Source organism: Mandrillus leucophaeus, unplaced genomic scaffold, assembly GCF_000951045.1.
Source record: "Mandrillus leucophaeus isolate KB7577 unplaced genomic scaffold, Mleu.le_1.0 Scaffold846, whole genome shotgun sequence".
NCBI lineage: Eukaryota > Metazoa > Chordata > Mammalia > Primates > Cercopithecidae > Mandrillus > Mandrillus leucophaeus.
In genome coordinates this window covers 891333-917442 of record NW_012109208.1, presented here as the reverse complement: position 1 = coordinate 917442, position 26110 = coordinate 891333, and the positions used below count along the sequence as shown (strand labels likewise).

Sequence of the window (26110 nt, the reverse complement as noted above, 5' to 3'; positions counted from 1 at the left end):
TTTGTACCCTGTAACCCACCTCTCTTCATCCTCCTCCAGCTACTCACCCTTCCCAGTCTCTGTTATCTATCTTTCCACTCTCTGCCTCCATGTGATCAGACTTTTTAGTTCTTATGTTTATAAGTGAGAGCAGGTAGTATTTGCCTTTTTGTGCCCAAATAATCTCCAGTTCCACCCATGATGCTGAAAATGGCATTATTCCATTCTTTGTTATGGCCAAATCGTATTCCATTGTGTATCTATACCACATTTTCTTTATCCATTTGTCCACTGATGGGCACTTGGGTTGATTCCATATTTTTGCCATTGTGAACAGTGCTGCAACAACTATGAGAGTGTAGGTATTTATTTGATATAATTATTTCTTTTTCTTTGGGTAGATACCCAGTAGTGGAATTGCTAGGTCAAAGGTATTCTATTTTTAATTTTTTGAGAAATCTCCATACTGCGTTTCTATAGTGGTTCTACTAGTTTGCATTCTTACTAACAGTGTATAAGAGTTCCCATTTCTCTGCATACTTAGCAACATCTGTTATTTTGTCTTTTTAATAACAACCATTCTGACTGGGGTAAGATGATGACATCTCATTGTGATTTTGATTTGCATTTTTCTGATGATTTGTGGTGTTCAGCATTTTTTCATACATCTGTTAGCAGTCTGTCTTATTTTGAGAAATCTATACAAATCCTTTGCCCACTTTTTAATGGGATTATTTGTAGCATTTTCTTCCTGTTGTTTGAATTCCTTGTATATTCTGGATATTATCCCTTGTGAGATGTACAGTTTGCAAATATTTCTTCCATTTTGCAAGCTGTCTCTTTATTGATTATTTCTTTTGCTGTGCAGAAGCTTTTTCGTTTAATTAAGTCCTGTTTGTCTATTTTTATTTTGGTTGCCTGTGCTTTTGAGGTCCTAGCCATTAATTTTTTGCCTAGACCAATATCTAGGAGAGATTTCCCTAGGTTTTTGTTAGTAGTTTTATAGTTTTTGGTCTTACGTTTAAGTATTAAACTCATTGTGAGTTGATTTTAGCATATGATGAAAGATAAAGGTCTACATAGTGTATATTTTAAAATCACAAAACTGACCCTTTGTTGATGGGATAAGTGGAGAATAACTGATAAGACATAATTAAAAAATGTTTCCATGGGAAAAGTAGTAAACCAAAACCAAGCAGTGTTAAACTGAAAAGCAAATGAGGTCATGAATGAGATTGGACTAGAATCTGTAGGAGCCAATCCTGAGCACCTAGAGGTGCTTGTGGATTTCCTCACAGTTTCACCCACTGTGGGCCCCAGTCCTGGCGTGCAGCCAACCTGCTGTGTGATCCTGAACACCTTAAACAACCTTGCTGGGCGCTGACTTCCTCACTTGCTAGGTACAATGGAATGTGCCTATTTCAGGATTCTCTTGAAGATGAAATAAAAGTCACTGTAAACTTGCTGTGAAACAGTGGTTCTGGGTATATGTGAAAGATTTTAAAACAGCACAGACCCTGATTTGTACAGACCTGGATTCCAATTTGTGAATTTTATCGTCTGTAAAATGGTGATAATACTAGTATTAATTTCACGGGGCTGCTGTGGGAATTAGGTGCAATTGTGCATCTAAAGCACTTTGCCCTTGCTGCCATTCTTGTTTCGTGAGTGTGTGGCAGCAAGCCCTCCACTCCATACCCTGCACAGTGCCTGTCTGCAGCAGCACAGTTCTTGGCTCAACAGAGAACTAGAACTATGGCCAGGGAAGATTTGCTGTTGACACCCAAGCAGGTCCCTGCTGTACTCAAAACAGGGCTGTCCTGGTGAGAATTACCCTCTTTAATGTGGGTTTGAATTTGGCTAACACAGGCTGCACTCTGAAAAACAGACTGATGTCAGCTTATTACATAACCCAAATTGTCATTTGATGTGAGGTGGTGTGGACCAGAATGCACCTCTATGCTGCAGTTTTGACCTCCTTGAGTCCTAGGAGGAAAGGCAGTCTTCTATGCTTTCTGCATCCTCAATCTCCTGTAGTCCCTTTTGGATTGATTCATTGGCCATCGACTGGACATCTGCCATGTTCGCATGTTTAGTCTCATTGGATTCAATGGATATCACTGGTCACAAAGCATCCTCCTTGCTCAGACATTTGCAGCCTGTGCAGATGGTAAAGGGGGGCACAACCTTTGCTGCTGGGACGCAAAGAGCCACTGAATGCTGAGGAGAGGGAAATGTAGTACCCTGGGTGTGCTGGGCACCAAAGGCTACAGAGGGGCTAAGGTGCTCCTCTGATTCTTGCATGCTGAAGTGACTCTCAGTTGGCGCTTTTGCTTCCAGAGGGAGAAATATCAGACTCACCTCCTGTGTCTCAGTGTCCCTCAGCCTTGCTGTCTCTCAGGCTCACAAATTGCTTGCTCTACCCTGGCCTTTCCAATGGCTAACTTTATGCAGGCCACATCAGTCCACTGCCTGGGGTCTCTGGCTCTTCCCACCACCACCAGCTTGATGAATTCCAGCCCAGGCTCCCAGATTCTGGCCTCCACAGCAGCTCTGGAGGAAGCATGGTCTGGAACTTGTTCGTGTAGGGAGGTTCATTCCCAGTGGGGCAGACTTTAACACTGGGAGCTACACTGCTACTTCCCTCTCCAGTTGCCCTCTGCTGTCTCAGTAAAGCCTACCCAGAGACCTGCTAAGAAGCAGAGGCCAGAGGGGAAGGCACTACCCTATGTTGCCCCACCTCCTTCCACACCTCCTTTCCATTTCCCTCATGTTCACTGGTCTGGAATCGCACTTCCAGATAAGGCCACAGAACTCCAACCTTGCTGCAGGTTCTGTGTTCTAGGGAGCCCAGTTGAGTTGATGGACTCAGCTATTTCTGTCCAAGGCTCACCACACTGAGTGCATCACATAGCTGTCATGTTAGGGATCTCAGAGCCTCCAGGAAACACAGTGGCCAGAATTCCAGCCCTGATCCACCACAGACTCACCCAGTGGGTCTGTGTAAATGCAGCCACCTCCCAGCCTTAGCATCCCTTCCAGAACAAGGAAAAAAGTGGAAGAAATGCTGTACTCTTTAACATCTTTAGCTCTTTGGAAAACAGACACAAGATGGGATAAGGCAGCCAATGGGGAAACAAACTGTGTCCTGAAATTAATTAGAGCAGGAACAAGGGAAAGTACATACAGCCATTTCCATAGCACAAAGCCAGAATCTCTTCTGCACTCTCTATTTCTTCCCTCCCAAACTGCACTTTTATGGGCAGACAAATGGACAATGGACATCCATTATCTGTCTCCTGGGGAGAGCTGCTGGGACAGTTCTTCCAAATGTGTTCTAGAAGAGGACCATGGAAAAGGACATGAAAAAAGGAGGAGGAGGGAATTCAAAGAGAAATCTGTTCATAGACTCTCAGTGGAGGACAGGGTCAGACGGCCTCCAGCACACCCAGGGTACTGCATTCCCCGCTCCTCAGCACTCAGAGGCTCTTCGTGTCCCAGCAGCAAGGGTTGTGCCCCCTTTTACCATCTGCACAGGCTGCAAATGCCTGAGCAAGGAGGATGCTTTGTGACCAGTGATATCCTTTGAATCCAGTGAGACTAAACATGCGAACATGGCAGGTGTCCAGTCGATGGCCAATGAATCAATCTGAATGGGACCGGGGGAGATTGAGGATGCAGAGCTTATATGTCCCGGCACTGACTGCTCAAGAATTCTGAGTGCAAGGGAAGGGCTCCAAGCGGGGTGAGGATGAGAAACAACCTGTAGGTAAAACACCATGAGTGAGGAGTGTAAGAAAAGGTTTGGAGGCCAGGCCCGGTGGCTCACACCTGTAATTCCAGCAGTTTGGGAGGCCGAGGCGGTTGGATCACTTGAGGTCAAGAGTTCGAGACTAGCCTAGCCAACATGGCGAAACTCTATCTCTACTAAAAATACAAAAATTAGCCAGGCATGGTGGCGGGCGCCTGTAGTCCCAGCTACTTGGGAAGCTGAGACAATAGAATTGCTTGAACTCGGGAGATGGAGGTTGCAGTGAGCCGAGATCACGCCACTGTACTCCAGCCTGGGTGACAGAGTGAGACTCCAGCTCAAAAGAAAAAAAAGGTTTAGAGACTTCACATTTAATTATCTCTTAAATGAGTAATTGGCAAAATAAACACATAAATACACATTAAAAATTGGAATTGTTTTTAAAAAATCAATATAAAGAAAATCACTCAAAACCATACACTTATATGGAAATTAAGCAATCTGCTCCTGGATGACTTTTGGGTAAACAATAAAATTAGGGCAGAAATCAAGGAATTCTTTGAAACTAATGAGAACAAAGATACAATATATCAGAATCTCTGGGACACAGCTAAAGCAGCGGGAAGCTTCCCCCACCTAAAGAGGGAAGTTTATGGTGCTAAATGCCCACATCAAAAAGTTAGATCTCAAGTTAACAACTTAACATTACACCTAGAGGAACTAGAGAAACAAGAGCACACCAACCCCAAAGCTAACAGAAGACAAGAAGTAAGCAGAATCAGAGGTGAACTGAAGAAAACTGAGGAGTGAAAAACCATACAAGAGATAAACAAATCCAGAAGTTTGTTCTTTGAAAGAATAAATAAGCTTGATAGACAACTAGCTAGACTAATGAAGAATAAAAGAGAGAAGATCCAAATAAACACAATCATAAATACAAAAATCCTCAGAGACTTCTAATCCACGAACACTTCTATGCACACCATCTGTAACACTTAGAAGAAATGGATACATTTCTGCAAACACAACATCTCCCAAGATTGAACCAGGAAGAAATTCAACACCTGAAAAGGCCAATAATAAGTTCCAGAATTGAATCAGAAATAGAAAGCCTACCAACCAGAAAAAGCCCAGGACCACATGGCTTCACGGCCGAATTCCACCAGATGTATAAAGAAGAGCTGGCATCATTCCTACTGAAACTATTTCAAAAAAGTTGAGGAGGAGGGACTTCTACCTAACACATCCTATGAGATCAGTATCATCCTGATACCAAAACCTGGCAAAGACTTAACAGAAAAAGAAAACTTCAGGCCAATATACTAAATAAACATAGATGTAAAAATTTTCAGCAAAAACCAGAAGCACATCAAAAAGCTAATCCATCACAATCAAGTGGGTTTTATCCCTGGGATGCAAGGTTGGTTCAACATATGCAAACAAACAAATGTAATTCATTACATAAAGAGAAATAAAAACAAAAACCATATGATCATCTCAATAGATGCAGAAAAGGCTTTTGATAAAATTCAGCATTCTTTCATGTTAAAAACCATTAATAAACTAGGCATTGAAGGAGCATACTCAACATAATAAGAGCCATTTATCACAAACCCAAAGCCAATTTCATACTGAATGGCAAAAGTTGGAAGCAATCCCTTTGAGAACCGGAACAAGACAAGGACGTCCACTCTCACCACTCCTGTTCGACAAAGTACTGGAAGTCCTAGCCAGAACCATCAGTCAAGAGAAAGAAATAAAAGGCATCCAAATAGAAAGAGAAGTGAAAAACTATCTCTGTTGGCAGATAATATGATTCTATACCTAGAAAATCCCACAATTTTTACCTGAAAGCTCCTAGATCTGATAAACAACTTCAGCAAAGTTGTGCAAAAATCAGTAGCATTCCTATATACCAACAACACCCAAGATTCACGAAAGCAATTCCATTCACAATAGCCACAAATGGAATAAAATACTTAGGAATACAGCTAACAGGGAGGTGAAAGATCTCTACAATGAGAATTATAAAATGCTGCTCAAAGAAATCAGAGATGACACAATCAACCAAAAAAATATTTCCGGCTCATGGATAGGAAGAATCAATATTGTTAAAATGGCTATACTCCCTAAAGCACTTGAAGATCTAGTGCTATTCCTGTCAAGTTACCAATGACATTTTTCACAGAATCAGAAAAAAGTTATTTTATAACTCATGTGGAACCAAAAAAGAGCTCAAATAGCCAAGGCAATCCTAAGTGGAAAGAATAAAGCTGGAGGCATCATGTTACCTGACTTCAAACCATATTAGAAGGCTGCAATAACCAAAACAGCATGGTACTAGCACAAAAACAGACATATAGACCAATGAAACAGAATAGAGAACCCAGAAATAAAGCCACACACCTGATCTTTGACAAAGTCGACAACAACAAGCAACGGAAGAAGAACTCGCTATTCAATAAATGGTGATAGGATAACTGGCTAGCCATATGCAGAAAGGTGAAGCTGTATCCCTTCCTTACACTGTATACACAAATGAATTGAAGATGGAGTAAAGACTGAAATGTGAAATCTACAATTATAAAAACCCTGGAAGATAACCTAGGAAATAGCATCCTGGACATAGGCCTTGGCAAAGATTTCACAGTGGAGACATCAAAAGCAATAGAAATAAAACCAAAAATGGATAAACTGTACCAATTAAACTAAAGAGCTTCTGCACAGCAAAAGAAATGTTCAACAGAGTAAACAACCTACGGAATAGGAGAAAATATTTGCAAACTATTCATCCAACAAAGGTCTAATATCCAGAATCCATAAAAAACTTAAACAAATTAACAAGCAAGGAAGAACCCCATTAAAAAGTGGGAAAAGGACACAACAGATTTTTTTCAAAAGAAAACATACACGCAGCCAACAACCATGGGAAAAAAATGTTCAACATCACTAATCATTAGAGAAATACGAATCGAAAGCACAATGAGAAACTCTCATACAGTCAAAACGGCTATTATTAAAATATCAAAAAATAACAGATGCTAGCAAGGTTGTAGTGAAAAGGGAAGGCTTTTACATTGCTGGTGGGAGTGTAAAGTAGTTCAGCCATTTTGGAAAGCAGTGTGGCAATTTCTCAAATAACTTAAAAGAGAATTACCATTTGACTCAGCAATCCCATCACTGGGTATATACCCAAAGGAATATAAATCATTCTACTATAAAGACATATGTGTGCATATGTTCATCACAGCACTATTCCCAATGGCAAAGACATGGAACCAACTAAATGCCTGTGAGTGGTAGACTGGATAAAGAAAATGTGGTACATACATACCATGAAATACTACATAGCTACAAACAAAAGGAGATCATGTCCTTTGCAGCAACATGGATGGAGCTGGAGGCCATAATCCTAAATGAACTGACACAGGAACAGAAAACCAGATACTGCATGTTCTGACTTACAAGTGGAACCTAAACATTGAGAACACATGAACACAAAGAAAAGGAACAACAGACAATGGGGCCGACTTGAGGAAGGAGGGTAGGAGGAGGGAGAGGATCCAAAAATTACCTATCAGGTATTTACCTGGGTGATGCTTATTACCTGGGTGATGAAATAACCTGTACATCAAACTCCCATGACATGCCATTGACCTATGTAACAAACCTCCACATGTACCCTTTAACTTTAAAGAAAGACAAACTGAGTTTTTCCAGCAGCAGCAGCAGGGGGCCAGAGGTGTGGACAATGAGCTGAAGTCCTCAGGATTTCCTGATTTCTCCCTACTTTCAGATGATCTTACTGACCTCAACTTTTTCCTTGGGCAAATCAGCTTGTTCTTTCCATATTAAAAAAACTGGGGGCCACAGAGCGGTGGCTCACACCTGTAATCTCAGCACTTTGGGAGGCTGAAGCAGGAGAATCATTTGAGCCCAGGAGTTTGAGACCAGCCTGGAAAACAAAGAGAGATCCCCATCTCCACAAAACACTAAAATTAGCCTGGTGTGGTGGCAGGCACCTGTATTCCCAGCTACTTGGGAGGCTGAGGTGTGAGGATAGCTTGAGTTCCGGAGGCTGAGGATGCAGTGAGCCATGATCGTACCACTGCACTCCAGCCTGGGCAGCAGAGTGATACTCTGTCTCAAAAATTAAATAATTGATTTTAAAAACCTAGAAAGTGGGGACAAATCATCCAAGTCTGATTATGATGGCCCTGTTGATTAGTTCATCAACAGCCCGGCAGCTCAAGAACACAACTAAGAAAGCAAATTGCAACTACTGGCATTGTTTGGATCTCTGGGAGGAACACATGTCCCCACACTCTCTAAGCAATGTCTTGACGGTGGTTACAGGAAGGTTTAGGCTCTTTCTGGGAAATTGACAGAAAACATTGCATCCTACACACCAGCCATAAAGAATTAGAATTAATATCCAGAGTAAGATTGAGAAGGGAAACACTTAATTCCTGTTGGAACGATGATGGTGTCGTGTCCCTTAATGTCCTACAAAGCTTACTTGAGTGATAAGTTTTCATACCCAAATCCCGCAATTGTTCCCTCCACCTTTGCAGAATTTGCAGAGCATCTTATTCAGAGGAGAAAGAACAGCCTGTACTTGACTTATATTTCTACTCTGCTGGAGAGCATCAAATTCAAGAGAAAAAATAAGTACCTTTAGTACATATCATTACCCAAGATTGCTTGGTTCTCTCCCATAATTTAATATAATCCAGTTTTAATGGAGTCAGAGGGAGAAGGACAGACATATCCCTGGGACCTACAAGCAGGGCTGCTATTTTACTGAAGACAAGAGGCAAGGATATCAGACTTCTATAACTCTTCCCTATGTGGGTATTTGCAATGTTAAAAGCAAGACTGTGATTTCCTCTAACACTTGGGCAGCATTTGGTGGAATCTGTCACTAAGTACAGTAATCACTGATCACTGACCCAGAAGTGGGCAACGATGGTGGGGGCACCGAATCCTGGCTCTACCCTTGGAAGCGTGACCTGGGAACAGGTATATGACTCTCATAGCCTAATGCCTCATGTGCATCTGCCCCAAGAGGTGTGTGATGTCATGTATGTGCAAGGTGCTTGCTGCACAAGGGGGTTTTTTGTTGCTTCCCTAACTGTCCCCTCATTCTCCTTCCCACCGTATTTCACAACATCTATTTTTCTCTCTTTTGGGTCATTTTCATCATGAACAAATATGCTATCATTTCTCCCACTTAAAAGCAAAAATAAAAACAAAAACAAAAAAAGAACACTCTTGACTTGACCTCATTGAATAGCACCCCATTTCTCACTCTCTGTTCACTGAAAAACTCTTCAAAAAAAGATAACTAGCTATACTATGTCCAGTTTCTCTCTTTGCATATCCATATGTCTATTTACAAACAAGGTCCCATTCTGTCACTCAGGCTTGAGTGCAGTGGTGGGATCATAGATCACAGCAGCCTTGAACTCCTGGGTTCAAGTGATCTTCCCGCCTCAGCCTCATGAGTAGCTGTGACCACAGGCACGAGCCACCACGCTCAGTTAATTTTTAAATTTTTGTATACATAGGTTCTGTTGCACAGGCTGGCTTTGAACCCATTGGCCTCAAGCAGTTCCTCTCCCTAGGCCTCCCAAATATGTGAATTTTCTAAATGTTTTAATTGAAGTATAGTATTCTTAGGGAAAACGGAAACGTGTACACACACACACACAAAGTGTAAATAAAGCTCAAAGAGTTTCCACAAGCATACTGCCAGCACCCAGGTCAGGAAAGGGAATACCGCAGCACCCACAACTCCCTCCGCGCCCCTCTGATGTGCCTGCTGATCCAAGTCCCAGCAGTGCAGCTCTGCCTCACTGGATGGTTCCCTTCCTCTCGCTGTGGAGTCTGCTCCTCGGGGCTGTCCCTCCTTGCATGCCTGAAGCTGCTCATCAGTGGTCAATGCTCCCACGGGCCCCTCATCACTGTGCCGGCGCTTGACCCCCAGCTCAGGACTCACACTCCTACCCTCCGCCCAGACGTCTCCCTGGAGCCCCCGTGGTTCAGCGCCTCCACGCAGAGGCCGACAGCTGTGGAACTTGAGAGGCCCCGCTGCAAGTGCTGCCTACCCGTCTGCAGGAAACCCCTGGTCCGGGACATCCCTCCCTTCCCTCTTCCTTTCACACTGCAACCTAAGCCCAGGCGTCATTCATCCAGAAGACACCCCGCAGCTCCCCACTGCTTATGAAATTCCCAGCCACCCCTGCAGCGCAGGTCTCCGGGTGACAGCTGCCGCCGCCCTGCGCCTCCCACTCCGCCCTGTCCTCTGAAAGCTCCCGGGAGCATGTAACCATAGGGGCTTCTCCTCCACTCAAGCCCCGGAGGCTTCTTATCCCAAAGTGGAAGCCTCGCCCAGTCACAGCCTAAAGAGTCTCGGGGTCTGCCCATGTTGGTCCCGCCTTGTTATTTACCCGCTACCCCCATTCCTAGCTCCACACCCGCGGCCCCCCCGCTCAGCCACGCCGGCCCCACCTGCCCCACGTGTGCCCCACAGGGTCTCAGCACTGCCGGCCTCCCTGTCTGGAAGCTCCTCCCCAAGGGCTCCCCCTGGCTCAGCCCAAGGCTGCATCATAAGACACTATCCTTTCCGCGAGCCCCGCCAGGGCCACCCTGTTTAAAATGTTTCTGCCAGCTCCACACTCCCCATGTCCATCCGCAGCTAACAGCCAGTGAGTAAAACGGAGAAAAGTAAAGCTGACGTTGCAAGGAAGAGAGGCAGGCGATGAGCACGTCAGCTCCGAGAAGAGGGATTTGGTTTGCTCTGTTCACTGCTGCATGCGCGGCACTTACTGAACACGTGGGAGGTGTTCACTAATCAGTGGGTAAATGAATGGATTCCAAGGGACTTTGCTATTAGCTAGGTTGCACTCTTGTTCTAGATTTTCAGTACCATAAAAAGATTCTCTTTTTTTCCCCTAATTTGCCCAATTCCCTTTGCTGGTACTATTCATAAAATTCATAATCTGCTCCCTAATACCCTTTTCTCATTTAATTATTGTTATAATGTTGCAGTTAGTAAAGGAAAGAAACATTTTATGAAATGAAATTAGATCAAGACATAATAAATGCTTGGATGTAAAGACGTCTGCCAGCAGAGTCAACACACGAACCCTGGGGCCTGCCCGGCGCAGGTCCAGGCCCAGTGCCCCCTTTGGGGCAGGGCTCTGGCTTCAGTCCCCGGCTGCCCCCATCACATGGGATGGAGTGAAGTGCCATGAGGACCAATGCCATACCATGCTCAGACAGGCTTTCCTCCCCTGCCAGCCTTTCCAAACAGGGTGGGGGGATGGTGAATTTAGAAGCAAGGACTGTGGTTCTATTTTTGTTTGCAAACAGATAAAAGTCAAAGCTATATTGCAAAAAATATGGCTTTAAGGATTAGAAATACTAATATTTCCCTCATGTGCCCATACTTGCTACCTCTGTGATATCTGTTACTTATTAAATCCCTTGAAACTTCAATTTTGTTCATCTGTAAACTGGAGGTAATAATTTTCCACCTTCCGGACTCACTGCAAAGATTAAATAAGATAAAGTGTGTGCATTAACTAGCTGACAGCAGCCACTCAGCCAATTATGGGATTCATGTCTATCCTCAGTATCATTCACAAATGTCAGTTCCTAGATGAAGCCACACCACCATAATCGCACACACCCACACCGTCCTCTGTATGAACCGGTTTACAAAGCGTGCTTGCAATGGGCATCAGATGGAACGTTGTTGAGCAAAACGAAGTTGTAGACAACATGCTGCCCTCATCTGCCCACCCACCCCCACCCCACAGCTCAGGGACAAGCCAGATGCCTCCCCCAGAGAAGGCAGGTGCCTCCAAGCCCACACATCTTGCTAGCTCCGGCTTACTGCTCACCAATGTTGGCTTTAGGCTCATCACTCAACCTCACTGAACCCTGATTTCAGCACCCATGTCATGGAGATCCTATGAGATCATGCATGTGAGACAGCACTACTCACACCCGAACACCATCAGAACCCAGGGCATCCCTCCCTTCCCTCTTCCTTTCACACCACAACCAAAACCCGGGGTCATTTCTTCCAAAAGACATCCTGCAGCTTCCCACTGCTTATTAGATTCCCAGCCATGACTGCAGCGCAGTTCACCACGGCCACTCCCAGGTGACAGCAGCAGCATCCACGAGGAGCTGGAGGCCTCCTCAAAATGCAGATTCCTGGGCTTTGCCCCAGAGACTCTGACTGAGCAGGTCTGTGGTGGAACAGACAGTGTGTATTTCTAGCAACTGCGTAGGGGGTCCAGGACCACACCTCAGAAGCAAGGGTGCATGGCCCAACGCTGAAGTTGGCACACAGTAGGTGGTCAGCCAATGTTACCCACCTCACTAACACTTTGATTACTACTGTTATGCTAGTTCATGAACACATTTTTTTTTTTTTTTTTTTTGAGACGGAGTCTCGCTCTGTCGCCCAGGCTGGAGTGCAGTGGCGCGATCTCGGCTCACTGCAAGCTCCACCTCCCGGGTTCACGCCATTCTCCCGCCTCAGCCTCCGAGTAGCTGGGACTACAGGCGCCCGCCACCACGCCCGGCTAGTTTTTTGTATTTTTAGTAGAGACGGGGTTTCACCATGTTAGCCAGGATGGTCTCGATCACCTGACCTCGTGATCCACCCGCCTCGGCCTCCCAAAGTGCTGGGATTACAGGCCCCATGAACACATTTTTAGACTTAACCAAATCTCCTGGGAAAGCTATGTCTGTGTCTTTCCAGGCATCCCTTGGCCCCTGGACCCCCAGCACCTGGGGAACTCAGGTTTCCAGCAGGGCATGACCAGCAGCAGTTGCTCTGCAGGTGCCTCCTGGGGACTTTCACTGGCCTTACATCTCTAACCCTCAGCTAACCGCACAGCCTGGAAATCATGTTAACATCATTGCATGCGTCAGGAAACAGAGGTATGGGAGAGTTGCCTGCTGAATGGGACCAGACTACAACAGAACAGAACAACATATCGGAGGCGCATAATTCTAGAGATGGCTGCCCTCATTTTCTCCACTGCCCAATTTAATCAAACTACCATAAGATGTTGTTTTGTTTTTCTGTAATGGCTTGGCATGTTCCTTTCACTTCACTGAACAGTTATTTTGACAACGAGCAGACACGGCCTGACTGTCAGAGTACACTGTGATATGATCTGAGATAAAAGGGAAAGAAAACCCAAAGTCACACTTAGATGTCAAAGATTTCCTCGTGAATGGCACTGTGGGCCTGGAGAGCCTCGGCTCCACCAACATGCTCTTCGCCCAGGTGCATCATCCCCTTGACCCAACAAGGCGGCAGGAGGTGCTGGCCACTGTGGCAGAGAGGGTTACGGGCTTCCCCCTCTCCAGTCCTGGGCTTCGCACTCCCAGGTGGCCTCGCTTAGGAAAGCACTGATTTAATTTAGTGCAAGGATTCTCAGATTGCATCTGTTCTATTCTGTGCCACACTCTCTCTCCTTGGCAGCTGCCGGCTTCCCCACGATGGCCTGCCGGAGACCACACATCTGCAGTGTGGGCTGCAAACGGAATGCTCAGCAGCCTGGTAGCCGGCTGAGGCATCCTGAGCAGGGCTGCTTGTTTCCAGGATCTGCAGCAGCACCCGGAACCACCACTGCAGACTAAGGGGAGCTGCCTGGGAAGGGAGTTCTGATTGGAAAGGGATGCGGAAGCAGGCTCTGCAAACGGGACTCACCTCCACAGGTATCTTTATAAAAGTGTCAGCCCCTCTTCTCTGTTGTGGTTCTACCACAGGGAAATCCATTCTCAAAGCGCAATGAAAAGGGAGGCTGCAGCCATTGGCCCTGAAAGCTCCTCTCTACGCCCATAGTGAAGGCAACACCTACACCCACCCCCCAAAATGTTTCCACTTCATCTCCAAAAAAGTGATCAGAAGCCGCTATAGAAACTGCATTTCCCATTTGCAGCTAACCAAGTAATAGAAATCCTCTACACTGTCTAACGTATCAAACACCATGAGTTCTTAGACCCAAGCCTGAGAGGCTCTTACTGTGTTCAGCATAAAATTACTTTCTGAGAAAGACTCTAGACACAGTCTCTGCAGTTGTAGCCTTGCTCTTTATTATAATGATGATCTTTGGAATAGAGACGCTGTCCATACCTTGCCCTGCACCAGAGACTGGGGCGTCAATCCGAGCACATGGAGCGGCAGAGACCACGGACACCACAAAGGACTGGTCTCTCCTTTGGCCATGTAGGCAGCCTCTCCCTGCGGCCCCTTGCCATCTCTCCAGGGTTCCATCCACCCAGCACTCTGTGGCACTTTTACATGGATGTCTCAGCGGCTGGGCCCCACGAAGGTGGGTGTGTCCTTATTCTTCCCCATATGGAGATGACGCAGGGCTGGGGTGTACAAAGGAGGCTTTGGGGACGCGTTTGATGTCACCTGTCCAGCTCCTGGGCCCAATCTGTCCTTCCCTTGCAAGACTGCTCTTGTCTATTGGCAGCATCAGGGTGCAGTTTATGTGGCATGGCAGGCTCTGCCCACCATGGGCCTGTGCCCACACCCATTTCTCCAGCTCCTGTGTGTCCCAGTCTGGCACCTCATCCTGCAGCAGGGTTCACTCACATCTGCCTCCACTCCACAGCCACCAGGCCCTGCCAGACCCAGGAGTCAGGCTCCCCACCCCATGCTTGTGCTGATGGAGAAGGGGTTCTGTGGCATTCATGGGACGAAGTCACAAGAGAAGCTCGGACAGACCCTCAAGATCAAAGCTGGGTCTGGAACAACTGCTCAGCCTAGCCCCAGCAGATAAAGATTTCCACACTGGGCCCCTCCGGCTACACCCCTGCCTGCAAAGGCTGCCCAACTTCTCGTGCCCTGTCAGGAAGCACTTGCCCTCAGGAGGACCACAGGCCACCCACCACGCTCCCCTGCTCCTTCTTGGATGTCAGAAAGAGGGGCCAGTCACCACTCAAGATGTGCAGGGGGAAACAGAAACCCCATTAAGGCCAGGGTGGATTCTCCTCTCACTCGTCCAACAAACCCAACCAATACAGAAGCCATCAAGAAGCAACTGCTGGGCTCAGTCACGCAATCTGTTTCAGAAGAAGCACCTGCCAGGCTCAGTTGTGTGCAGCCCTGGTCCCGAACCCTAGAAGCTGGAGAGGGACCCTCTGCACCTTCGAGGCATCTTCAGCCCTCCCTGAAAACACCCCACGGGCGCCCGGCACCACCCCCACCCCGGGCCAGCAGAGAAGCGCCCTTTCTCCCTCTTTTGGTTGGGCAGATAGCAGCGGGCCATGGTAACGCCGTCAGCTCACTCTGTAATTGGCAAGTAGAAATGTCTTTCTCTGATTAATAAAAATGTGAATATAGCTGATTTCTGAATGAATACTCTGCACTTGCTAGAGAAAAATATTTCCAATATTTTCAAAATGTAGGTTGCATAAGGGGCAACCAATAGGATGCTCTGTAGTGAAAAAGGCTGGGAATCGAAACCTTTAGAAGCCTTATGTTGGGGAGGAACGGCAGATGTCATGCTGAGATGTGCCATTTCCACAGGCAGGGCGTTCACCTGGGGCAGGTACACGGGGGCTGCTGTGGAACTGGAATCTATTTTTTAGGAAGGATTCTTTAGCAAGGAAATCAAAACCCTTCTTTTCTCCTCTCTCATTAAGTTAAACGTAGTCCACCTGGGCCTGGTGTTTCCCGGCACTAGGGTCACCCCATGCACACAACCCCAGCACCTAAATGAAGGACAGCCTCCCAAAGGCCATGTGCCTTCTACCAAGCAGACACTCGCTTCGGTCATGAGGCCTCTTCAGAAGGCAGTCCCGCCTCTGCGAGGACACAGATGCATCTGGGGTGAGGCAGCCCGAATGCCTCCACCCGGCCCCCAGGGTCCCCTGACTCTGACTTCTCCCAGCCTATCCTCCAACTGGGCAAGGGCTGACCCAGCTGTAGCAGGAGCTGTCTGGGCTTCCTCGCTTCTCCTCTTCCTCAGCTGGGATTGTCGCCCTCACCCCTGCCCTGTCAACACCTGCACACCAGGTGCCACAGACCAAGGAGGCCTTACCTCATGGGACAAGTAGAAGGCTGCGATGCCCAGAGGCCAGAAGCAGCAGAGCATGGAGAAGACACTGAGGCCCAGATGGTCCCGCGGGGGCATCATGAGGAAATTGTCCTCACTCTCTGTGTCGCTCGAGTAGTCGCTCTGCAAGAGAGAACCAGCAGGACAGGACAGGAGAAAAGATTAATAAAGGAGTCATCCTGGGGTGTCCAGGGATGTGGGATGATGCCTGGCAGGCGCAGGCCCTCCCCAGGAGGCAGCTGCAGTTGCTGATGTCGTTTGAGCCATCGTTACTGCTGTAAGTACACAGCCTCCCAGGAAGGGCGGCCCGGCCAAGGAAATGCTTGCCAAGAACAGGAAGATAATAATGCCAAGTACGGGGCTCTTGGGTCATTCAGTTGCAGAAGAAATCCTACAGAAAGCAGTATTTCTAAGATCACTGGGATGTGAGTGTCTGGATGGTGGGGACAAAGGATGGGACTGGGGACTTCGCAGGGACTGCCTGCCTGGAAGCCACCTGCAGAACTGGCCCCGTTGCCACCATGCACTGTCAGTGTGTTCTGAGGATGGACTGGAGACTCTCAGAAGGGATAGCCCAGGAGTCTTTTTCTTTGTATTTCAAGACTTCTCACTAGCGGACAAGGACGAGGCAAGGCTGATGTGGATCGACAGAGGACACTGTCCCCTGAATCTCTCTTTTAAGTTTCCCTTGACTCTGAACTGAGTCAAGACATAGGTGGGGCCTGATTTCCACCTGGAGCATGAGGGCAGCTTCCTGAGGAGCAGAGGACAGCCCAGTGAGCCTCAGCTGTGCCCTTCTGCTCTGTGGCCTGATGGCAGGGGCTGAGTGAGACCCTCCTAGGGGTTCTGATGGAAAAGGTGTGTGCTGGGAGCAGGGAATCAGGGTGAAGCTGGGTACAGGAATTTACTTTTTAATTTTATATTTAAAAAATTTTTTTTTTAGGTTCAGGGGTATGCGTGCAGGTTTGTTTTATAGGTAAACTCATGTCATGGGGGTTTGGTGCACAGATTATTTCATCACCCAGGTATAAGCCTAGTCTGCAGTAGTTATTCTTTCTGCTCCTTTCCCTCCTTCTACCCTCCAACCTCTGGTAGGCCCCAGTGTCTATTATTCTCTTTGCATCCATGGGTCCTCATCATTCAGCTCCCACTTACAAGTGAAAACATGGGGCATGTGGTTTGTGATTCCACAGTAATTTTTTTGTTGTTGTTTGTTTGAGACGGAGTCTCGCTTTGTCGCCCAGGCTGGAGTGCAGTGGTGCGATCTCGGCTCACTGCAAGCTCCGCCTCCCGGGTTCACGCCATTCTCTTGCCTCAGCCTCCCAAGTAGCTGGGACTACAGGCGCCTGCCACCACGCCCGGCTAATTTTTTGTGTTTTTAGTAGAGATGGGGTTTCACCGAGTTAGCCAGGATGGTCTCGATCTCCTGATCTTGTGAGCCGCCCGCCTCAGCCTCCCAAAGTGCTGGAATTACAGGCGTGAGCCACTGCGTCCGGCCAATTCCACAGTAATTTTTAAAAAGCAGCTCAGATGATTCCAATGCTGACCTAGCAAAGAGAACCATTGCCCCACCCTCCCCACAAAGGGCACACGGGTCCTCCAGGAGGCTGACTGACTGGGCCCTGCCTTGGTGTTTGTGCAGAGGGTGCCACCTGGCTGTCATTCCACTGGCTGGGCTCTTTCCTCATCAAAATACGAAGTGTTCACGCCAACTCCTCCGAACCCCAGGGCCACCCTGTATTTGTCCTATACAAAGTTGAAGCCCATCTTACTCCAGATATTGTTTCCTAGAAGAGTAGTGGCTCATTTCCTCTTGGAGGAGGCCCTGGCTTCCTAGCTCTCTGCCAGCTGCCCAAGGTTGTTGAGCAGAGGCCCCCTGCCGCAAGCTGGAGCACTTTGAGAACGCAGTGGCAGTGTAAGGCAGTGACAGGGCCATTTCTTTAGGGGGCTCCCGGACAGACCCTGTGAAGCCAGACAAAAGTGCAGGTGGGCGCACCCTGTGAGTGCAGCACTTGCGTGGATGCCAGCCCGCTGCTCACCACTGGTGTCTGTGCGCCCCAGACATTTCTCCGTACTCATAGACTCTGGGAAGGCCCACAAGTGACCATGGCCCCCTTTCCTATTTCTGTTAATTAAACACAGGTAAAACTGCCAGTCAGAGCCTCTAATCACTGTGCAGCCAGCCATGGTGCTGCAGTGAGACCTGAAGCTCCCTGGTACATCGCATTTTCATAGGCTCAGTCCAACAATAAGGACTTTCCAGGTGGCCTCTCGTGGAGCTTGCGCTCACTGTTTACTTGCCCCCCAACAAGCCTGCAGGGCAGGGATCTGAAGTGCCACTCCACCAACAGGGCAAGCGACTTGCTCAGGCTACAGGGCCAGCTCCTGGCCTCGCCCCTCACTGCATCTACTGTGGTGGCTGCTTCATGTGTCTGGGGCTGCAAAGCCTCTGTCCACAGAGCCATGCTTGTGAGATTTCTCTTCTCTTTATTGTGCACATTGGCCCCCATATGGTCTCTGAACAGTAAGGGGATATGAAAATTGCCATCATTATGGCTGAGGGGGAAGAAAAGCGGAACAGCCCACAGGGATGCATAATTCATGGGGGAGTTGTGAGGCCCCAGGCTGTCCAGGCGGAGATGCTCACTTCCCAGCCTCGGGTGCTGGAGTCTGGAATCTGTAAGAAGGACGAGTGGTGGGTGGGAAGGATAAGCAGTGGGGAGGGTGTGCCGCGTGGAGGATGTGCAGAGGGGAGGATGTGCAGGGGTGAGGACGTGCAGTGGTGAGGACGTGCAGGGGTGAGGACGTGCAGGGGTGAGGATGTGCAGGGGGAAGGATGTGTAGCGGGGAGAACATGCAGTGGGGAGGACATGAAGTGGGGAGGACGTGTGGGGGGATGACATGCAGGGGGAGGACGTGGAGTGGGGAGGACGTGCAGGGAGGAGGATGTGCAGCGGGGAGGACCTGCAGAGGGGAGGACATGTGAGGGGAGGACATGCGGGGGGAGGTCATGCGGGGAGAGGTCATGCAAGGGGAGGCCATGCAGGGGGGAGGCTGTGCAGGGCAGAGAGCATGCATGGGGGAGGACGTGCAATAGGGAGGATGTGAAGGGGGGAGGCCGTGCAGTGGGAAGTATGTGAAAGGGGGAGGAGGTGTAGTGGGGAGGACGTGCAGTGGGGAGGATGTGCAGGGGGTGGACGTGCAGCAGGGAGGACTTGTAATGCGAAGGAAGTGCAGTGGGAAGGGAGTGCAGCAGGGAGGATGTGAAGGGGGAGGACATGCAGTGGGAAGGATGTGCAGGGGGGAGGACGTGAAGGAGGGAGGCCATGTAGTGTGGAGGATGTGAAGGAGGGAGGCCATGAAGTGGGGAGGATGTACATGCAATATGGAGACTGTGCAGTGGGATGTGCGGCAGGGAGGATGTACAGCGGGGAGGACATGCAGGTGGGAGGACGTGCAGTGGGGAGGACGTGCAGTGGGGAGGACGTACAGGTGGAAGGACATGCAGTGGGGAGGACGTGAAGGGAGGAGGCTATGCAGCTGGGAGGACTTGCAGGGGTGAGGACCTGCAGAAGGGAGGATGCACAGGGGTAAGGACCCGCAGTGGGGAGGATGTGCAGGGGGGAGGACGTGCAGTGGGGAGGATGTCCAGGTGGGAGGATGTGCAACATGGAGCACGTGCAACATGGAGAGAATGCAGTGGAGAGGATGTGCAGGGGGAGGACATGCAGCATAGAGGCTGTGCAGTGTGGAGGATGTCCGGGGGGAAGCACGTGCAGTATGAATGACATGCAGCATGGAAGCTGTGCAGTGGGGAGGGTGTGCAGTATGAATGGCATGCAGCATGAAGGCTGTGCAGTGTGGAAGGCATGCCCCATGGAATCTGGGTATCTGCCCAGTTGCACCTCATCACACATGGCCCTGTCGACTCCACTCTCCATCCCTCACTGAAAACATGTGGCTTTGGGGGTGTCAGGGAGCTGATTTTGGAACTGCTGAGCTTCAGAAGGGGCTGTCTCTGCAGGAGATGCTCAGAAGGTTCAACCTGTGACAAACTAACCCATGTCCAAGACCCGAGAGCAGCAGAGCCAGGCTGGGGAACGGCCATTTCTCCAGTGCGCAGCTCAGCCCTTGACCTCAGGGAGCGCAGCAGCCATGGGTCCCGACGTATCCTTGCACAAAACCAAAAAGTCTGCCTGTGTTTATTTATTTTTTAGTTTCTTTATTTTTAGTTTACAAATAGTGTTATTACTATCTTTATTGTCATTGTCATTTCTGTTTTACAAAGGACAAAGCTGAGGCTCCAAGAGGTTAAAACACGTCCACTCACAAATCATCCTGTGAGTGGCTGCTGGAGTCTGGAATCTCTGATGCCAACTGCTCACCTAGGGCTCTGAGCTGCGTGCTGGGTTTGCACATGGCTGCTTTGGCTGCACACAAACCCCACTTTGCCTCCACTGCTTCTCATGAGAAGATGAGTTGTCTTCCTCCCCTCTCCCTGCCAGGGACTCTGATGATTCTGCTTCTTGCTAAGTCTGTCTGATGGTGGTGATGGAAAGAGGCCTGTGGCAACAGTGAGGTTTTTCCCGATCTTAGTCAATGCTTTGGGAACTGTTGCCCCGGACCATGTAGGCACATGGAAGCATTGCCTTCCATCTTTAGAAATAGCTTTAGCATTACCCCAAGAAGCAAAGATTTAGCTTTCAGGGCACTCCCCCAAAATCTTCACAGATTTTAATTTAGAAGCATAAAGGAATCACACTCTGTAAATTACCAAGCTAAGGCTAGATGACACCAAAATAATTTGTCAACTTTGATTGAAATAGATTTTAAAAACTCAGGGCTGGGCATGGTGGTTCACACCTGTTATCTCAGCACTTTGGGAGGCTGAGGTGGAAGGATCACTTGAGGTCAGGAGTTCGAGACCCGCCTGGCCAACATGGTGAAACCCCGTCTCTACTAAAAAAAAAAAAAAAATAGCGGAGCTTCGTGGTGCATGCCTGTAGTCTCAGTTACTCAGGAGGCTAAGGCAGAAGATTGCTTGAACCGAGGAAGTGGAGGTTGCAGTGAGCCAAGATTGCATCACTGCACTCCAGTCTGGGCGACAGAGTGAGGCTCCATCTCAAAAAACAAACAACCAACCAAACAACCAAACTCAGACAAATTATAGGGTAGACAAAAACACCCCAGCTCTTTTCTTTGTTCCCTCTTCTGCCAGGAGTGTCCTGGGGTATAAGTGGTCGTGGACATCATGCCATCCGAGAGAAAGGAGAGGAGATGAGGCTGGCCTAGGAGAGGCCACATAGATACCAACAAGCCAAGCAGAGAAATACACACAATCCCCAGCACCAAGAAAGACTCATCATGCACTGCAGCTGTTTTAAAGAATCCTCTTCATGGGTCATTTAATCGGTACATCTGCGGACTGAAAACATTCCAAAGGAGTCTGCAATTCATGCAGAGGTCCCACATTTTCGAGCTAAAGCCAAGGCAGAGAAAGGTGGGTGCCCTCCAGGGCCACCCATTCTACCGCGTTGCCTGCCTGTTCTAGCCCTGTTTTCCTTACCTCCATGGAGAGAGAGGACTCTCAGTCCCCTCAGGGTTTTCTTCCTGGGGATATTTTAACAAAATAATCATAGCGCAGGGCATGACACCAAATGTTTGCATATCACAATGTTCAGCGTTCCTGGCAGCTTTGTGAGCAAGAGTGCGAGGTACCTGTTTCAGGAGTGGGAAGCTGAACCCCGCCCATGGCCCACTTCTCTGTGCTCACCGACTTTGGTGAGCATCTCAGGCACCATCCAAGGGTGGCAGTCCCAGTGGCCATACCTGCCCTGAGGAGCCCAGCAGCCATGGGCCACGTGGAGCTGTGTCCGCTTAAAGTGCTCCCAAGTACACACAACCAACACTGGTCCCTCGGTGACACCACATGCTCAGAAGCCACGTGAGTCCCACGCCTGTCACATGGGACAGCACAGATGCAGAACATTTCCACCACCTCAGAAGGTCCTATTGGACTGTGCCGTTGTATAGAGCACCTTTGACATTAGTGACTCCATCTTAGAAAAAGACTCCATCTTATATTTCATAGGGCACCTGTTCAACAGAGACCAGAGTTTTTTTGCCTGATCAATAAAGGCTGCACCCAACCAGACCAGGATTTAACCAAGCACATTCTGCGCTATTAGTCCTTACCAGAGGACTCTGCAGCCATAAAAAGAGCAAGACTTCAGCAGCTCAAAAACAGTCATTTTAACAGACACCAACTTGCCATCACTTATGATAAGGAGCTCAGTATCTGCCGTTGAAGGCTCCGCCCACAGCAAAGACTCTTCTTTGAAAGACACTGACCACTGACAGAGCCCCCGGGCCAGGCCAGCATATTCTTTTCATTCTCGTCACTCTCCCTGGACTGGCACACGAACTCCTTTTCCTATCCCTTTCCTCTTGATGTTAAATGTTACTTAGTTTGTTGTGGAGTGTTTAATCTATAACATTACTTTGTTGATTAAATATACTGTGATGCATGGTTTGCAATACTGACTGACGGGTGGCTCGGCTCAAGCCTGCGTGCCTGCCACTCTCACTCTCAAGGCAAGGGGAAGCACTAAGGAGAATGCCTCCTGGGAACTCCAGGGAGCCCGTGGCTTTTATGATGGAGAATGCAGCATCAATAAAATGCCTGACATTGTGGAAAGGCACAAACGTAAGGATCTGGTGATCTCTGACCTTGCACCGACAGCTGTCTCATGGGATCTGACCCGCTTTACTCTGGGCTTGGCGTCTTCCACCTGCAGGGAGCTCCCTGCTGCTCTTCCCACGTGCGTGTGTGCCCTGCCTGCATCAGAGCCTGTGCACTTGCCCTCCGCTAAGCCAGGATGCACATGTGCCTAGCTTGCCCATTTCATTTGGGGCTTTTGCTCAAATGCCACTTCTCATCAGAGCCTTCCCTACATGGCTGCAAAGCTGCCACCACCTTCCCAGTCCCTCTATCCCCAGCCTGCTAGGGGCTTCTCTGCACTCACGTGATACTGATTTGTCTACTTTCTGACTCCCTTCTTTTCTCTCTTTTTTTTTTTTGAGACAGAGTCTTGCACTGTCTCCCAGCTGGAGTGCAGTGGTGCGACTGGGGCTTGCTGCAACCTCTGCCTCCCTGGTTCAAGTGATTCTCCTGCCTCAGCCTCCGGAGTAGCTGGGATTACAGGTGTGTGCCATCATGCCTGGCTAATTTTTATATTTTTAGTAGAGATGGGGTTTCACCATGTTAGCCAGGCTGGTCTCGAACTCCTGACCTCCAGTGATCCGCCTGCCTGGGCCTCCCAAAGTGCTGGGATTACAGGCGTGAGCCACCGTGCATGGTCCCTGACTCCCTTCTAAGCACCAGGAGGGCAGAAATCTGCACATTTTATCCAAAGCTGTATTCTAAGTGCCCAGAACAGTGCCTGGCACATAGTAGGACTTACGCACATTTGCTGAATGAATGAGGGATTGGCCTGTGGCCTGAGCCAATATGAACAACACTAACTAAAATGGTGAAGCCCCTACAATTTGTACAGAGGACAGTGAAGTCACCAGCAGCTCCACCTTCCTGGGCCTATCATTGCCCGAGAAGACTCCGCATTCAGCCCGGCTGCCTGACCTCTGATCCTCTCTTCACCCTCTGAAATGCCTTCCTACGCTCTCCAGGGCGTACATCTTCACCATCATTTACATGTGCCCACCGAGAAGCGTTTCAAGGTTGGGTGAGAATGATGACTTGGCCACGGTCAAGGCTGTCTTATTTATGGTGGCTCCAGGGAAACTGAGGACAGAGCCAAGGACAGCACCTGGGAAAGCTGTAGGCGGATGACACAGCTCAAGCCCCCTGCATCTACGGAAGGTGCACTCATGTTCTCTGGTCTTGGCAGACAGCTTGGAGCGAGACACCCTCGTTCCACATCACAGGTGTGTGGAAGTGGACCCAGCTGCCTTTGAGGCCTTCAGGCAAGAGCTTCCACTCCCACAGAAGGGAATGACTTTTCGTGAGCCACATGGGTGAGGCTGGTGTCTGAGATGTGAGCCATGGAGACCTTGCAGGGCCAGTGCTAGGGCCATCTTCCTGCACCTGCACCATTGGGGCAAGCCCCAGAGGTCCATTTGGGTCCACTCAGGGGTTTTCCATGGGCTGCCTGGGTGTAGAAGGCTGACCCTTCTGCCCATGTCAAACCATCCTCTCTGCACTAGGCTTCTTCAACATCTTGAGGCCTCCTGTTCTCTCCTTTACTCGAAGTCAGGTCACGGAAAAACCACAGACATCTCCTGAGGACCCCTGATGTGCAATGCACACAGGGCTCACAAGTACACAGCTGTATGGAGATCTGGGGCTTTCAGAGTGCAGAGCCCTAGGAAGCCATGTTTTCATGTCTGAACACACATTGCCCTAAATTACTGACCAATCATTTTGGGTATATGCTGTCACACTTTTAGTTTTTCCTACTAGATAGTAGTTTTTTTGTGGAAAGAGGGTATTTCACATACTGGCGTGAAACAAGCAAGAGCAAACTGACAAAACCCTGCCACTTTAAAACTGCCTTTTACAAAGCATGTCTGCTGAGCAGGTTGTTTCATTTGGATGGGTCAGGTGGAGAACTGGGGAAGGAGCTGGGAAGGGATCCATGGCTTTCTCAACAGAAGTGAGGATTTGGGAATCCTTAGGGACGTCTGTGCTGGATTGCTGAAAGAGATGGGATGGGGAGGAGGAGACAGGGGGCCACAGAGGTGTCAGGGCCAGAGGCACTGCTATGGGTTGAGAGCCAGTGCCTAGCTTGGGGGCAGGGCTGGAGAGTCCAGGGACTGGGGTGGTCATTACTCTTCAGCACATGGCTAGAGTTCATGTCTGTGACTCCCTTCCCATCTGCGCCCAGTGCTCAGATGCCTGTGAGTTCACAACTCAGGAGTCAACCATGACAAGGGGCAAAGCAGATCTCAGAGCCCTGCCTTGACCCAGCCCCTTCCAGGTATGTGATGCCAGGGGCACGTGACCCCTGATCAACTGTCTTCCATCACACATCGCAACAGCCCAAAGCAGGTACAGCAGAAACGCTCAACAATCGTCAGCCCCAAACTAGAGCTCGGAATCATAGTAAAAAAATGAAATAATGGGTAGTGTCGTTAAAATGTCAACTGTACTTCACTCTTTATTCTAGTTCCTAAAATTGGAGAATTCAGTTATTCTTTGTTAATCAGATCTTCATTAACCAGATAATTCAACCAACAAAAACACCAGATTTTCTAGTAAATATGTATTTTGAGTTGCAACATATTTGATTTTGCTGTTGTCACAAGGATATATGTACCCTCTGTGCCCCTGAAAATGGGGAAAGCATGCCCTCTGCCATCAGTGGTGGGCCTGGTCTAGCCATTTGGTCTCCATTTGGTTTTTGAGGGATGTCACGGAGCACAAGACAATGTGGGTGGAGATGCCATGTGTCACTGAAGGAGAGGGACTTTCATTCTGTCGCCGATGCAGTGGTTTCTCACTGTGCTCTTTAGGGCCTGGGGCCTCCATGAAGGGGCAAGTGGTGGTAGGGGGTGTGGCATGGATGCCTCAGAGTCCCTGAACCTGCCCAGGCCCAGACAGCTCAGACTTTTCCTGTTTTGCATGCTGGCTTCCCAGGCAATCTTTTCTAAAACAAATGGATCTCAGCTAAAATAAATAAATTAATGTATAATGTTCAAAAATGAGCGAGTCAATGTATCATTCAGAAGTAAACAGATTTTTCCTCCTAGTAGTATCTAGCCCAATATTCCTAAATCATTTTATATTCTTTGAGGAGGGAGGTATTTTTAGAAGAAAATAATCCAGTTAGGTGCATAAAACATGAAACTTTTCTGTACAGAAAAATATATTAATCTCGCAAGAGAAATCAAATAAAACCCAAGTGCCCTGCATGTCCTAGAAGAAATTAGATGAAGTTCCATTGTGCGCTTTTGGGGCTTGTCTGCTGTAAATGAGGTGTGCACTGCGCTGCAGCCCTTAGAGGCCAGGACTGACCTTTTCTCTTTTGGAGGCCCCCAATTTGATTCTGGGTCCAGAGTAGATGCTTGCAAATATTTGAAGGAGATTATTTGCAAACAGACTCTCTGGAAATAAATGAGTGTTCAGTGTGCATGGGCAGAACGGTTGAAGCTGAGTCAGCCTGCCTTAATGGATCACCTCCATTCTATTTCTTTAAATTGTGTTTTCTTCCTTTGGGATGGGTGCTTTAGGTCTTAGCTCCTAACACATCCCCATGAAGAC

The 26110-nt window shown here is 48.5% G+C and overlaps 1 protein-coding gene across 2 annotated transcripts in view; it reads right to left on the bottom strand.

The window, feature by feature from the left end:
- SYNDIG1 (synapse differentiation inducing 1) overlaps window positions 1-26110 on the bottom strand; it is a 128996-nt gene that overhangs the window by 66254 nt on the left and 36632 nt on the right. For both annotated transcript variants that reach the window (XM_011968505.1, XM_011968504.1), the window contains one exon: window positions 15817-15954. In XM_011968505.1, the coding sequence (XP_011823895.1) occupies window positions 15817-15954 (138 nt within the window). The remainder of the gene's footprint in view (window positions 1-15816; window positions 15955-26110) is intronic.